General features: G+C 43.3%; 1 protein-coding gene across 7 annotated transcripts in view; it reads left to right on the plus strand.

Moving 5' to 3' along the window:
• The window catches only part of AKAP9 (A-kinase anchoring protein 9), a 202,831-nt gene that overhangs the window by 162,129 nt on the left and 25,757 nt on the right, over positions 1-14,945 (plus strand). For all 7 annotated transcript variants that reach the window (XM_075827679.1, XM_075827681.1, XM_075827680.1 and 4 more), the window contains 7 exons: positions 195-427; positions 2,090-2,209; positions 3,522-3,698; positions 5,316-5,420; positions 6,648-6,800; positions 7,194-7,367; positions 11,135-14,707. In XM_075827679.1, the coding sequence (XP_075683794.1) occupies positions 195-427; positions 2,090-2,209; positions 3,522-3,698; positions 5,316-5,420; positions 6,648-6,800; positions 7,194-7,367; positions 11,135-14,707 (4,535 nt within the window). The remainder of the gene's footprint in view (positions 1-194; positions 428-2,089; positions 2,210-3,521; positions 3,699-5,315; positions 5,421-6,647; positions 6,801-7,193; positions 7,368-11,134; positions 14,708-14,945) is intronic.

The raw sequence follows: 14,945 nt of genomic DNA on the forward strand, positions 1-14,945 counted from the left end.
AAAGCCGGTTCTCCGCCACACATAACCATTTTATAACAAGATACCTGCACCAGGTGTAACAAAAACCTCAAACACTTCAAGTCCATCCAATGTTTTTCCTTACACGAGAATATTCGGGTTAATGAGACGCTTGTGATTGGAGGTTGTTACCTGTGAATCGTGAATAATGGCATCCGTGTGGCCTCCTTAAACAGAGCTGTTAGAAGAGACCGAGAAGCTGCTGAAGGAGAAAATCGAGGTTCAGCGTCAGGCTGAGAAGGACTCTGGAGACCTTCATAAACACGTGAAGGTTCTGGAGGTGGAGCTGGATGAGCAGGTGAACCGTTATATGGAACTGGAGCTAGAGAAGAACACGGACCTGGAAGATCTCCGCCAGAAAAACCTCTCCCTGCAAAAACAACTGGAGAAAACCCGACGCTTCTTAGATGTAAGTCATCTGTTTACCTCAGGGGACACCAAACCTGAGGTCTATCTTACCACCATTTGCTATGTAGTAGAATGCACCCCATTGTTCTCTGCTGTCAACCGTTTCCGACTGGGGAAAGATGACTTTTGGGGTTTTTTCAATAGGAAAACTGGAAGTTCTCTCCAAGATGGCTACTTTTAGGTTTAGCTTTCCTTTAAGTGTATTTGTTTAATTCATCTCCTGATAGCATGCAGAACATTGGTTTATCACCTTATCCTTAATCTGACAGTCACCTTGGAGATTACCAAAGAGGTGATCTTATATACGGGGTTATTGTCAGGATTTGGCATAAAAACAAGTCATTCGGACCCTATGGGAAGCAGACAGAGCTCCCAGTAACACAATAATGTGAGTCTCAACATAACTATAGCACGGCTACTTCTTCTTTTCCCGGTTCTGATATTAGAGGAGGTGAAACGCGTCGGAGATTGAAGATACATGTTCTTTAAACTTTCATCCTTTCCCTATATAGAAAGTAATATAGGGATTGATGTCCGAGTAGTGCAAGTTTTCGGTCCTGGCTCCCAGGACGCCATTTTCAGGGCGATCTCCCTATCTTGGCCAGTTAAGGGTTAGTACTTTACTATCATGTAGAACCTAGTGAATTGTGATATAGCTGGTTATTATATTCACTGTTTTCTTTATCTTCTCTATTTGGCACAGATTATTCTGTTCCATTACTATATATTAGTTTCTCTAGAGATCGGACAAGTCTTTCTAGTAGCTGTGCACCCGAATAGGGGATATTGTTTATATGTAGAGAAATCAAGATCGCATCATGTGTATAGGGAAGGGTTCTTTACAGTAAAGGTGGTTAAACTTTGGAATGCCTATGCCCAACCATTAAGACAACCCCTTAAAACGATGCCAGCTGGTTGGCTTCTCTCACTCCCAGCGATCAGCTGCTATTGCCAGGGGAAGCTGTGTCTACCCGTTACAGGGAAAATTTGCCATTGTTTGCTGGATCGTCATCTCATTCACATGATCAATAAAATATCACTTTCTCAATCTGTCAATGTTGTTTTCTTCCATGAATATTGTACCATATTGGGAAGTCATATTCAGCATTCAAGGTTCAGCTGTGGACACATTAGCTGACTTCCAGTGTTGGGAGACAGGATTGGGATATGGAGATTGAGGGTTATCACCTCTGCGTCACAATGTTTTCCGGACAAGGACAGAAAATCATTGGTCTAAAAATTCTCCCATCAAAGCCATTACCTCTGTTGGGAGAAATCTGATGCTTCGCAAATACATGTGCACTGGATGTCCACAGCACCTTCCCATAGACTATAGGGCTACATTGCGGCTTTGGCCCCAACACACGTTACATGGCCAAAGATCGCTGTGTCGTGCTGCCTGCATCGCAGGGTACGAAAGTGAATGTGGCCACTTTTCCACCCGCAAGTTATTGCAATACCGCAAGGTATCCAACTTCACTAGCAAGAGCGTCTCTCGGACTATGGCCGTCCACCCCTGCCTGGAAAATGATTCCAATCTGGCCAATCTATGCAGGCTCGTCATGTATGAGACTTTATATTCATTTACTGGACACCGGTTCTCATACACTTGTTATACCTGAGGGTGCTTTTTACTTATTCTATGTTCCTCCTTGTGTTGCAGGAACAAGCGGTTGATCGGGAACACGAGAGAGACGTCTTCCAACAAGAAATCCAGAAACTGGAGCAGCAGCTGAAAATGCCACAAAGACATCAACCTGTTAATGATCATCAGATCACTGCGGTAAGAGGTTGTATTCCTGGCTGATATTTTACTAGGTAAAGTTTCTGTAGTTGTGGGCACCCCTCACATAGAGATAGGTGAAACTATTGGCACTAAGGAGCTGGTATGATGTCTGTTGGTAACAGCAGCAATCTCTGTTCTACGTGAGGAGGAATCACTCCATACAGGCAACGTAGGACACGCAATGATGGGTGCATCCTAATTCAAGACCATACATGTGTGTGACCCTGGACAACTGCAGACTGCAACCCATGTGGCAATGAAAGACCATAAGGGTATGTGCACACTGGCTATTTTCAGCCGTTTTTTGGGCCGTAAACGCCCTGATAAATGGCTGAAAAATCGGAAGCCGAAGTCCTACAAACATCTGCCCATTGATTTCAATGGGAAATGCGGCGGTCTGTTCCGACGGGGCGTTATTTTACGCCTCATTTTTCAAAATATGGCGCGGAAAAAGACGCCCCGTAAGAAGAAGTGCATGTCAGTTCTTGAGCCGTTTACTCCATGGAAAAACAGCTCCAATAACAGCCGGAAAAAACGCTGCAAAAAACATTGACTGCATGAACCTCGTGAAAGTCACATTACTAAGTGATAATTACATGGAGGGCAGTTCATCCCCAATGAATGAGCTGCAATACCACACGCAGCCTATGGACAGGCGTGGAGCTATTTTGGCAAAAAAAAATCTAGTTCTGGCCCCCTTTAAAAACAGAGTTTTTTTACGCGGAAGCCGCGTCGTAAAATGCGCTAAAAAACGGCCGAAAATTCCTCCCATTGATTTCAATGGGAGGCGGAGGCATTTTTTTCCTGGTTATACTTTTTTTATTTTTTATTCTATTTTCTTCACATGATGATGAGCTGTAAACTGCAGAAAACAACCTATTGACTTCACTGGGATAGGGTTGTGAGCATGGTCGGTGATGTGCGGAGGTCACTGTGCAGGGAGGAGAAACGGAGTTGTTAACTTATATAATATAATAATCCAGTGTCTAGTATTACCAGAGGAAAGACCATGGATTTCTGCCACAGACAGCAGGAGGGAGGCGGACTATTGCACACATAACTACAGAATCAGACTACACACCGATTTGTTTGTAGTCTGTAACCATGGAGACACAGAGGTCTACAGAGGAGCTCTATGCACAAAAAAAGATAGAATATTTTTAATCAACACTTTGCATAGTTGCTTTCAAAGTTGCTTCCTTTTTTATTTTAGATGCATTGGAGCCTTACAAAAAGGTTGCAAATGTGCGCACATCTTATAATGTTTCTTTTTTGATTCATATTTTCCTTTGATATGGATGCTTGATAGGTGGAAAAGCTTGAAAGCAACCTTAAAGAAAAGACGGACAAGTGCAGTGAACTTCTCCTCTGCAAAGAGCAGCTACAGCGAGACGTGCAAGAAAGGAACGAGGAGATTGAGAAGCTGGAGTGCAGGATCCGGGAGCTGGAGCAGGCTCTGATTATCAGCGCTGACCGCTTACAGAAGGTATATCATTGTATAACATTCCCCTCTACATCACCACCATCTATAACATGTCCTCAAACGGGAAATCTGGCCATACACAATGTTACCAAAGGAATAATATAGCAACGGGAAAATGAAGGCGTTTCCAAGCATGTTGGTGTCCATGGAAAAAAATCCCCCCTCCCCCATAATACGGACTGTCAGGAAATTTACGGATGATTGGTAACCCTGCTGGTTTGGGATCGTGCAGAGGTTAGTGGGGTTAGTTTAAGGCAGGTAAATATACCTATAGTTTAATCTTGTGTAATCTAAATCTTCGAACAGCCAAAGTTACATGATAAAATTCAGTTTGCCTGCAGCTACCACTAGGGGGAGCTCATTGCATAAGGATTTAAACCGCTCCCACTGAACTCTATCATTTATATCCAGTGAGCTCCCCCTAGTGGCGACAGAAACATTTTTCTAATTTAAAGAGGATCTGTCACTAGTTTAGTAATGCCCAATCTCCTAGGTAATCTGATAGACGCTGTCACACTGATAATACTAGTGAATATTGTGTCCAAAAACGTTTATTATTTAAACATTTTAGCTTTTTTCTAAATATGTAAATGAGCCTATACTAGACAAGTGGAAGGTAACAGCAGCGATTCTCCTGGGGTGGAGCCTCCACACAGCCTCTGATGCTGTCCTATCAGCATGAAGCTGCTTCACACAGTGTGAGAGACTGAGGCTGGAGGGAAGGGGGATCACTTCAAATAGCCATATCTCCGGCTGTGGACCCCCTGGAACAGCGGTTTTGGTGGCATATGAAAGAGGAGATTCTAATATTTCATGTGGCACCAGTTCTAGCTGTGAAACAACAAAAGTTTACACTAATTGAATACACAGTCGCATAATATATGATCACACTGTGTTGCTGGGCAGGGAAGGGGGAGATGCTGTATGCTGATTGGACAGCGTCATACAGAAAACATTACACCGCCCAGAGAGAAAATAAAGAGTCACCTCCTATTTGGCTATTAGAGCCACATTAGCATATTTAGAAAAATGCTCAGAACTTTGCAAATAATAAATGTTTTTAAAACACAATTCACACTGTAGTTATCATCATCATAGCGTCTATTAGATTAGTTAGGAAATAGGGAATTCATAAACTAGTGACAGATCCTCTTTAACTCTGCTTTTCATGAATGGCTCAGAGGGGGGTGTCCAATTAATTGAGTTCCTGTATAAAAGCGTGTAATTGCTAGAAGTGACAACGAACACTTTTATGTTCTCATCATTTGTTAGAGAAAAAAAAAAAAGTACACTAGGAGTAGGAGGCAAATCCTCTTCTTATTCAATGAAGAATATGAATTTATTTTCAATAGATTTTTATTAAACAATTTTTTGAAAATGTAACAAAAATACAGACTCGCAGTCACATAGATTGAAATACAATAATACAGAGTACAGAATGAGGCCTCGTATCCAAACCCACGTTACATGAAACCTATGATGCCCAAAATCCTGCAAAATTGAAAGCATATCAATGCAATCGTATCGAAGAATATAAATTTAAAGCGCCTTCTCCCCTCGTTGCGGCTTCTCCTCATCATATAACTATACAGTAACCGTAATTCTGAATTTATTTCCAAGGTGGAGGACAGAAGACCCTCTATTGTCATTGGATTAAAGGGAGAAATGCCTCTCGAAGCACAACTGCAGGTGGAGAGAGAAGCAATAGACCGAAAAGAGAAGGAGGTGATGTGTTTGCTTTAAATCCTGAAAATTAATACATTACATATTCACCGCTTCCCGTGACCCCTCCTGGAATCCGGGACCTGGCTGATTATTTATAGTCAGGAATTTCCTCTCATGGTTTGTGGCAGATCTAGTTATAATACCAGGGTACCCCGAAAGTGTTGGAGTAATTTAGAGGATTTAATTTTCTCTATCTAATAACATCCACATATATTATTAGCATCCGATCCATGTCTGAGATTACAATACATGTAGCTTTTTTTTCCAGAAACAGCGCATCCCTTGATTTTGTGTTGCAGCTCATGCCTATTCATGAAAGAAGTTAAGCTGTAACACAATCCCTTTTAAAGAGGCCACATTAGCTTTTGTGACATATGTGTTTTAGTAAATACTTGTATTTCCCATGAAATTCCAATACTGCAGCATCCATTCTTCAAACTGTGTTGTGCCGTTCCTCTGTTATTCCTCTTGGAAATGTATGAACAATTTCACAGCTGGACGTTACCATTCCCCTTTGCAACATGGTGTGTCCCTAGACAGTCTAACAGTGTCGGAGTAGGGACATGCCCTTTTGAAATGGAAATGGTAGCACCCAGTTGTCCATTTATTTATACGTTTCCAGGAGGAATAACAGAGGAATGGCATAATGCAGAGTTGTAAGAAAAGGCACCCTGGCATTGTAATTTCATGGAGAAAGCATATATTTACTAAAAGGGACATGTCAGGAGAGGTGATGGGTTCTCTTTAAAGTGTAGCTAAACGTTTGACAAACTTCTGACATGTCATAGTGACATGTCAGAAGTTTGGATTGGCGGGGGTCCGAGCACTGAGACCCCCACCAATCGCTAGAACGAAGCACTCGTGTGAGCGCTCAGCCACTTCGTGTCTGTTTGGATTTTTCTGGAAAAACCTTCGTTCTAGCAATTTGGTGGGGGCCTCACTGCTCGGACCCCCACCAATCCAAACTTCTGACATGTCACTATGACATGTCAGAAGTTTGTCAAACGTTTAGCTACACTTTAAAACACCATTCATATTAGGGTTAGATTGTTCCAGATGCCTTCAGAGGTCTTTTGTGTGTGAATTGCTTCTCCCACCTCCACCCATATACAGCCGTACACATTACATAGTCCTAGGCTGAAGGATGGTTCAGCCTGAAGATCTTTAGGCCTGATCATCAGAAATTCTATGTCGAGACTTTATATTCTTATGTTTTATGTCCAACAGATCACAAACCTGGTGGAGCAGCTCGAGCAGTTCAGGGAAGAGTTGGAAAATAAGAATGAAGAGGTTCAGCAGCTCCACATGCAGCTGGAGATCCAGAGGAAGGAGTCTGCAACCCGTCTGCAGGAGCTAGAGCAAGCGAATAAAGGGTTAAAGGTAAGATAATCACGGAGGAGATCAGTGGTCTCCAACCTGTGGATCTCCAGCTGTTACAAAACGACAATATCCATCATGATGAGAGTTGTAGTTTCACAATAGATGGAGGGCGACCAGTTGGGGACCACTGGAGTAGACTCCTCTTCATCCATCTACACGGCCACCTTCAGAAATAATCCTCACTTTACAGCCAAAGTGTAAAAAATATTTAGTCTGATTTTAATCTGGTTGGACTTTGAAAGCGTATAGGGAAGTCATACACCACATAATAGAGATATATGGGAATAGTCGGGGAAAAAATAATCTCATGAACAACGTTCCTGCATATTTTGTGGCTCGCATTGAAATTTTATTAAAATAGGTTCTGAGTCTTAATATCCGGTTTATTTTCAGGATGAAGTTGAAAACTCACAGCATGAAGATCCGGAAAACTCCTCCTTGAAACTGTCTCATCCCAAACCTAGAAAGACGGAGGAATTATTGCTGCTGAAAGACAAGGAAATTGACCTGCTGACCGAGCAAATAGAAAAATTACAGGCACAACTTGAGTCCGCCACAGATAACAAAGTAATTTATAGTCCCATTTATTTGGACCTTTGACCTTTGGAGATTGCAGGAATGAAGACATAGCTTATTCCATGTCTTTATCTAGCGACGTCACTAAAGCTGGGTATATGTTCCTATTACATTTACATGCTGGATTTTTATGAATATTGGTTTCAAGGGTAACTAAACTTTAAAAAAACAACTTTTGACATGTCAGAAGTTTTGATCGATGGGGATCCGAGCACTGAGACCCCCACCGATCGCTAAAATGAAGCGTCCGTAGTACACGGGTGAGTGCTGTGCTGTTTAGTATCTGAACGGCTTTCCTCCAATAGCCGAGTGAGCGGTGTACGGACTCCTAGACTTTCTATTGAGCCCATACAACTTTCCAAGCAAAGCTGGTTAGAAACTAAACCTCACTGCGCTCACTCGAGTGCTTCTGCCGCTTTGTTTTAGTGATCGGTGGGGGTCTCAGTGCTCGGACCCCCACCGATCAAAACTTCTGACATGTCACTATGACGTTTCAAAAGTTTTTTAAATGTTTAGTTACCCTTTAGGCCTTAAAGGGAATCTGTCAGGAAGATTAGGTTTGGCGAGAAATGTCGGCTTGGCGGCTTCCCTTATTATGATTAACAGGTCTCTACCTAAATACAAATAGGGAGAGTACTGTCAATCACAGTGAGCCGGGCTGGGGGAGCCACCCAGCGGACACTTCTCCCCAAGTCTGGCATATAGCACTGGCCGCAAGCTGTATTTTCTCTCATACACGGCAACACTTTAATAATAATCTTTATTTATATAGCGCCAACATATTCCGCAGCACTTTACAATTCAGAGGGAACATGAAACAAACAATATCAGACATTACATAGTGACAAAACTCATATACAATTCACACAAGAGGAGTGCGGACCCTGCTCGCAAGAGCTTACAATCTATGAGGAAATAGGGGAGACATAAAATGTAAGAAGTGATTATTCAGTACAATGGTCCGGCCATCTTTTATACCCATGGGATAATACACATAAAGCTGCATGAGCCGTCACCAGCCTGTATCCGTGTATGACAGACATGAAGTGTAATAGGGGGCAATGAGTGGGGGGGGGGGTACTGCTGAATGAAGGGGTTATGTTCTTATGACTAATGTAAAAGGGGGCCAGGGAAAGGAGTCAGATTAGGGAATGTTATAGGCCTGTCTAAAAGGATGTATTTTTAGGGCACGTTTAAAACTGTGGATATTGGGAATTAATCTGATTATCTGGCGTAGCACATTCTAGAGGACTGGTGCAGCACGAGAGAAATCCTGGAGACAGGAGTGGGAGGTTCGGATTATGGTGGATGTTAATCTAATGTCGTTAGCCGAACGTAAAGCCCGAGTAGGGTGGTAGACAGAGATGAGGGAGGAGATGTAAGGAGGTGCATCACTGTGGAGAGCTTTGTGGGTGAGAGTAATACGTTTGAATTTAATTCTGAAGGGTATAGGCAACGAGTGCAGTGACTGGCACAGATTAGAGGCACTGGTATAGCAGGTCAGTGCAGTGACTGGCACAGGGTAGAGGTGTTGGTGTAGCGGTCCAGTGCAGTGACTGGCACAGGGTAGAGGCATTGGTTTAGCAGTGTAATGACTGGCATAGGGTAGAGGCAATGGTGTAGCGGCGCAGTGACTGGCACAGGGTAGAGGTATTGGTATAGCGGCTCAGTGCAGTGACTGGCACAGGGTAGAGGTATTGGTGTAGTGACTTGCACAGGGTATAGGTGTTGGTGTATCAGTGTAGTGACTGGCACAGGGTAGAGGCATTGGTATAGCGGCTCAGTGCAGTGACTGGCACAGGGTAGAGGTACTGGTTTAGTGATGCAGTGACTGGCACAGGGTAGAGGCATTGGTGTAGCGGTGTAATGACTGGCACAGGGTATAGGTGTTGGTGTATCAGTGTAGTGACTGGCACATGGCAGAGGCATTGGTATAGCGGCTCAGTGCAGTGACTGGCACAGGGTAGAGGTATTGGTGTAGTGACTGGCACAGGGTATAGGTGTTGGTGTATCAGTGTAGTGACTGGCACAGGGTAGAGGCATTGGTATAGCGGCTCAGTGCAGTGACTGGCACAGGGTAGAGGTACTGGTTTAGTGATGCAGTGACTGGCACAGGGTAGAGGCATTGGTGTAGCGGTGTAATGACTGGCACAGGGTATAGGTGTTGGTGTATCAGTGTAGTGACTGGCACAGGGCAGAGGCATTGGTATAGCGGCTCAGTGCAGTGACTGGCACAGGGTAGAGGTATTGGTGTAGTGACTGGCACAGGGTATAGGTGTTGGTGTATCAGTGTAGTGACTGGCACAGGGTAGAGGCATTGGTATAGCGGCTCAGTGCAGTGACTGGCACAGGCTGGAGGTATTGGTGTAGTGACTGGCACAGGGTATAGGTGTTGGTGTATCAGTGCAGTGACTGGCACAGGGTAGAGGCATTGGTATAGCGGCTCAGTGCAGTGACTGGCACAGGGTAGAGGTACTGGTGTAGTGATGCAGTGACTGGCACAGGGTAGAGGCATTGGTGTAGCGGTGTAATGACTGGCACAGGGTATAGGTGTTGGTGTATCAGTGTAGTGACTGGCACAGGGTAGAGGCATTGGTATAGCGGCTCAGTGCAGTGACTGGCACAGGGTAGAGGTATTGGTGTAGTGACTGGCACAGGGTATAGGTGTTGGTGTATCAGTGTAGTGACTGGCACAGGGTAGAGGCATTGGTATAGCGGCTCAGTGCAGTGACTGGCACAGGCTGGAGGTATTGGTGTAGTGACTGGCACAGGGTATAGGTGTTGGTGTATCAGTGTAGTGACTGGCACAGGGTAGAGGCATTGGTATAGCGGCTCAGTGCAGTGACTGGCACAGGGTAGAGGTATTGGTGTAGTGACTGGCACAGGGTAGAGGCATTGGTATAGCGGCTCAGTGCAGTGACTGGCACAGGGTAGAGGTACTGGTGTAGTGATGCAGTGACTGGCACAGGGTAGAGGTACTGGTGTAGTGATGCAGTGACTGGCACAGGGTAGAGGCGTTGGTGTAGCGGTTGGTTGGTCAGAGATGAGCCCGGCTGCTGCATTCCGAATAGATTGGAGAGGGGAGAGTTTGGTGAGGGGAAGACCGATCAGTAATGAGTTACAGGAGTCAAGACGAGAGGGAATCAGAGCAACAATGAGAGATTTGGCTGTTTCCACAGTAAGAAAAGGGCGGATTCTGAAGATGTTTTTGAGGGGAAAGTGACAGGAGCGTGAAAGGGATTGAATGTGTGAAGTAAAGGAAATAGTCAAAAATAACCCCGAGACAGCGGGCGTGCTGCTGCGAAGTTATGGTAGTGCCACACACTGAGATGGAGACATCAGGTTTAGTAGATGGTGGGAACACAAGAGGCTCAGTTTTAGAAAGATTCCGTTTCAGATAGAGAGAGGACATGATGTTAGAGACAGCGGACAGACAGTCACTGGTGTTTTGTATTAGAGCTGGGGTGATGTCACGGGGAGAGGTATATAGTTGGGTGTCGTCAGCGTAGAGATGGTACTGGAAGCCAAACCTGAAGTAAATATATCTCATTAGTCACGAAGTCTTGTTGCCTGTCAGTCTTAAGGAAAGACCTCATGTAAAGGAATGTACATACATTATACAGTAAATTGTCATTATTTTGGGACATCTATTGACTCATGCTGATTACGAAGGTTCATTCATTCATTCATATATTTATTTTTGTGTTGCAAATAAAAATAAAATTCATTGGTATTTCTTTTTCCCCTTAAATTTTCAGGTGATTGAAGAGAAAAATGAACAAATTAAGGAGTACAAAAGCCAGATTAAATGCTTGAAAAGTGACCAGGAACGTTTGAAGAAGAACAGTGAGGAGGAGATAGAAAAGCTCAATGAAGTAATAGAAAAACTACAAGAGGAGTTGTCTCGTATAGAGCAGAAAGTTTCCATGGACTTCACCGATAAACACCAATATGAAGACATGGATGACAAGAAGGGAATTTTACAGCCAATGATTGGTCAAGGAGATGCCCCATTTATAAGCATGGAAGAAGAGAATGTGGCTGCAAGTAGATTATTAGTGAACAATATGGTGGTAGAGCTCGAGAACTCTTATAACACCGAAAGGAGGAACGAGATCTCCACTGTGCCCCCAAACCAATTGTCGGAGCCTTTGCAGGAGGACGTGCCAATTACTATGCAGAACTTGGAGTCCAAATTGAAAGAACTGCAAGAAGTTATTAAAAGGAAGGATGAGCAAATTATAATGCTGGAAGAACAAACTGTAGTGATGAAAGACCTGGACGAGACGGTAAAAAGACTTCAGATTGAACTTGAAGACAAAGTTAAAAAATCTATAGAAATAGAGTCTTCCAGACATCAACCCTGTTCTGTTGGCTCGGAAAAATTCAACACTGACGTAAATAATGCTGATGAAATATTTTTGAATAAGGAGATGGTCACGACAAAGGTTGAAATTCGACAATTAGAAGAAGAGTTGGAGAAAAATAGAGAGTCTTCAGAAAAGGTTATAATCAGTGAGGTGTCTGCGAAGAAGGATCGTGATGACGTCGAGAGGTTGACTGAAGGGTTAAGAGAGAAAACTGCTCAGTACTTGGCAGTCGAAGCCTTGCTTGCATCTGTCGAAGAGGCTTCCAAGGACACAATCGATCGACTTGAGATTCAGTTGCAAGATCTTCAGGCGACTGTCCGTGAAAGAGATTCCCAACTCCTGCAGCTCACAAACGCGTCACCCTTGCTTCAAAATCAGGAAATAGAGCGACTAACTGATGTGGTCAGGCTTTTACAGCAGGAATTGGCAGATACAGAGAAGAAAATCCCAAAAGATGGTCAAAGGGAAACTTCTTTGATAGAAAATGCAGAAATTCTTCGGCAGAAGATTGACGAAGATGAGGGTCAGCTGGCTATAATAAAAGCGGAACTTGAGAAGACTAGGTTGGAGATGGCTGTATTGGAAAAAGAATTGGAAAAGCAAAAATTGTTTCAAAGGCCGATAGACACAAAGGACTATGAGGAATCTAAGAAAGTTGAAACTATAGAAGGACCTCTAGTGACTGATCTAGAACAAGTATCATCTAAGGAGACACTAGATCATCCAGGAATAACTCCGACTATGATTCCATCCAAGGAAGAGTCCCCCGATACTACATTGAAGAATATGGATTTACAAATACAAGAACTTCAAAATTTTATCAATTTTAAGGATTCTGAGTTGTTGCGATACGCGAATCAGAAAGACTTGCTCCTCCGGCAAACAAAAGAAATCGAACACCTGAAGAAGGTCCAGGAGGATTTCACAAAAGAAAAGCAGAACATCTCAATAGAGCCTGATGTCATCACAAAGGATGGAGAAAGTCAAACCGGCCATGGAGAAAACATGGAGGTCCAGAAAAACCGAGATAGTAGTAATGCTCTACAAGCAGAACTTGAGGAGACCAGAATGGAAATGACTTTGTTAAAGGAAGAGCTAAAAAAGATAAAAGACATCAAAACAAAAGATGGAGTGAGTCAAACATACCACCCAGATATATTAATAGAAAATAAAGAAATTATTCTGCAAAAGGTTGGAGAAGATGAAGGTGAGGTCATGCGAATAAAGGCAGAGCTTGAGAAAACGAGAATGGAGATGGCCGCGTTGGAAGAAGAGCTGGGGAAACTAAAATTATTTCAAAGATCTGTAGACGTTCTAGAAGGTGATGAGTCTAGAAATGTTGGAGCTGATGATGGACGTCAAGTGACGAGTCAAGACCAGGCAGCACAAAGCATGGGAAGTCCAGCTGTGATAACATCCATGGAGGAGACCACCTTAACTACTACAAAGGATATGGAGTTACACATACAGAAGCTTCAAAACACCATAAATCTCAAGGATGAAGAATTGTTGCAGTATAGGAATCAGAAAGACCTGCTCGACCAGCAAGCACAAGAGATTGAACAGCTGAAGGAGACGGTCAGGGACTTCTCGAAAGAAGAGAAAAATGTCTCAATGGATTCTGGCGCCACTAAAAAGGATAGGGAAAATAAGAGAAGCCATAGACCAACTATTACAGAAAATATAGAGGTACAGAAAGACCTGGATGGTAACCATGTCTTACAAACAGAGCTTGAAGAGACAAAAATGGAAATGGCCACGTTAAAAGTAGAACTAGAAAAGCTAAAAGAGTATAAAAAACACACAGAAGTGAAGATCGAAGATGACCCTAAAGCAGAGCTTAACCCAAGGGAAAAGCAAGCAGAGCCGGTGTCAAGCCAAGCAATGTTTAGATCCAAAGAGGAGACCACACTGAATATTATCCACAACATGGAGTCACGGATACAAGAGCTTCAAAAAGTTATAGAACAGAAAGATTCAGAACTGCAACAGTATCTAAACCAACAAAACCTAGTAAGCCAACAAACAAAGGAGATTGAACGGCTACGAGATGTGATGGAAACATTAAACCAAAAATTGGGAGAAGCCGAACTAAAGAAGTCCTCTGTAGGAAAGCAGGAAAGTAGCATACAGCAAGTTAGAGATAAGGAGAAGGAAACGAGGCAGCTAATGAATGGGGAGACCAATGACACCAATTTACTTGAGGCCAAAAGAGATGTAAAGCCTTTAGAAGTAGACTCGGGACAATTTCTAAGGGCTAAGGACAACATAGATGGCCAAGATATTTTGCAAAGGAAGTCTAGTGGAGATGGAATGTACGATGATGTAGAGGAAACATTGAGAGATCAGACTGCGCAGCACTTGACAAACCAAGTTTTGCTTACCTCGGTACAGGAGACCATGCAGAACACAATAGACACCATGGAGTATCAGTTGCAGGAAATGCAGAAAGTCATTAAAGAGAAAGACTTGGAAATGTTACTGTATCTACAGGAGATTGAAACACTGAAAGAGCAAGCAAAAGCTGAAAGCGATCAACACGGTCAAATGATGTTGGCCTTGGAGGACGCCCTCAGGGAAAACGTGGCTGCAGCTCTTGTGAGCGATGCCCAGCTTAAAGCCATTCAAGCGCACACAAGACACTTACATGATAGACCTTTCATGATGGAAGAAGAACCCAGGACATGGCAGGCTCATGTTTCATTACCTTCCACAGAGGAGGAAGCAGAGTCAAAGTTATCGGCGCTCTCTTTGAGATTGTTGGAGTTGGAGAAGCAGCTGTCCGACCTCCATGAGCAGCTACAGGTGGAACGGGAGCAAGTTAATATCGCGAATCAACAAGCGGCCGAGAAAGAGAAACAACTCCGTGAACTGCAGCAAGTTTTGGAAGGCAGTAGGGGGAAAATGGACATTAACCGGGCAAAAAGTGAATCAAAGACCGTGAGCTGTGCACCATCCCAGGTAGATCATTGTCTACTCCGCTCATGAGCAAATGAAAATACGGTTCTTGCCGAATTCTTAGTGATATTTGTACTTTTTTTTTTCTTTTTTGTTTTTTTCTTTAGCTAAAATTTTTTGCGTTTAAAGATAAATAATACACATTCAGTCTTGGTAAAGGTAACCATAGACCTTCTCTGTATCTATGGGTAGACAACATCAGCCAAATGATTTAGAAGTGGGATCCAGCCCACTCTGGTTG

Source organism: Rhinoderma darwinii, chromosome 5, assembly GCF_050947455.1.
Source record: "Rhinoderma darwinii isolate aRhiDar2 chromosome 5, aRhiDar2.hap1, whole genome shotgun sequence".
NCBI lineage: Eukaryota > Metazoa > Chordata > Amphibia > Anura > Rhinodermatidae > Rhinoderma > Rhinoderma darwinii.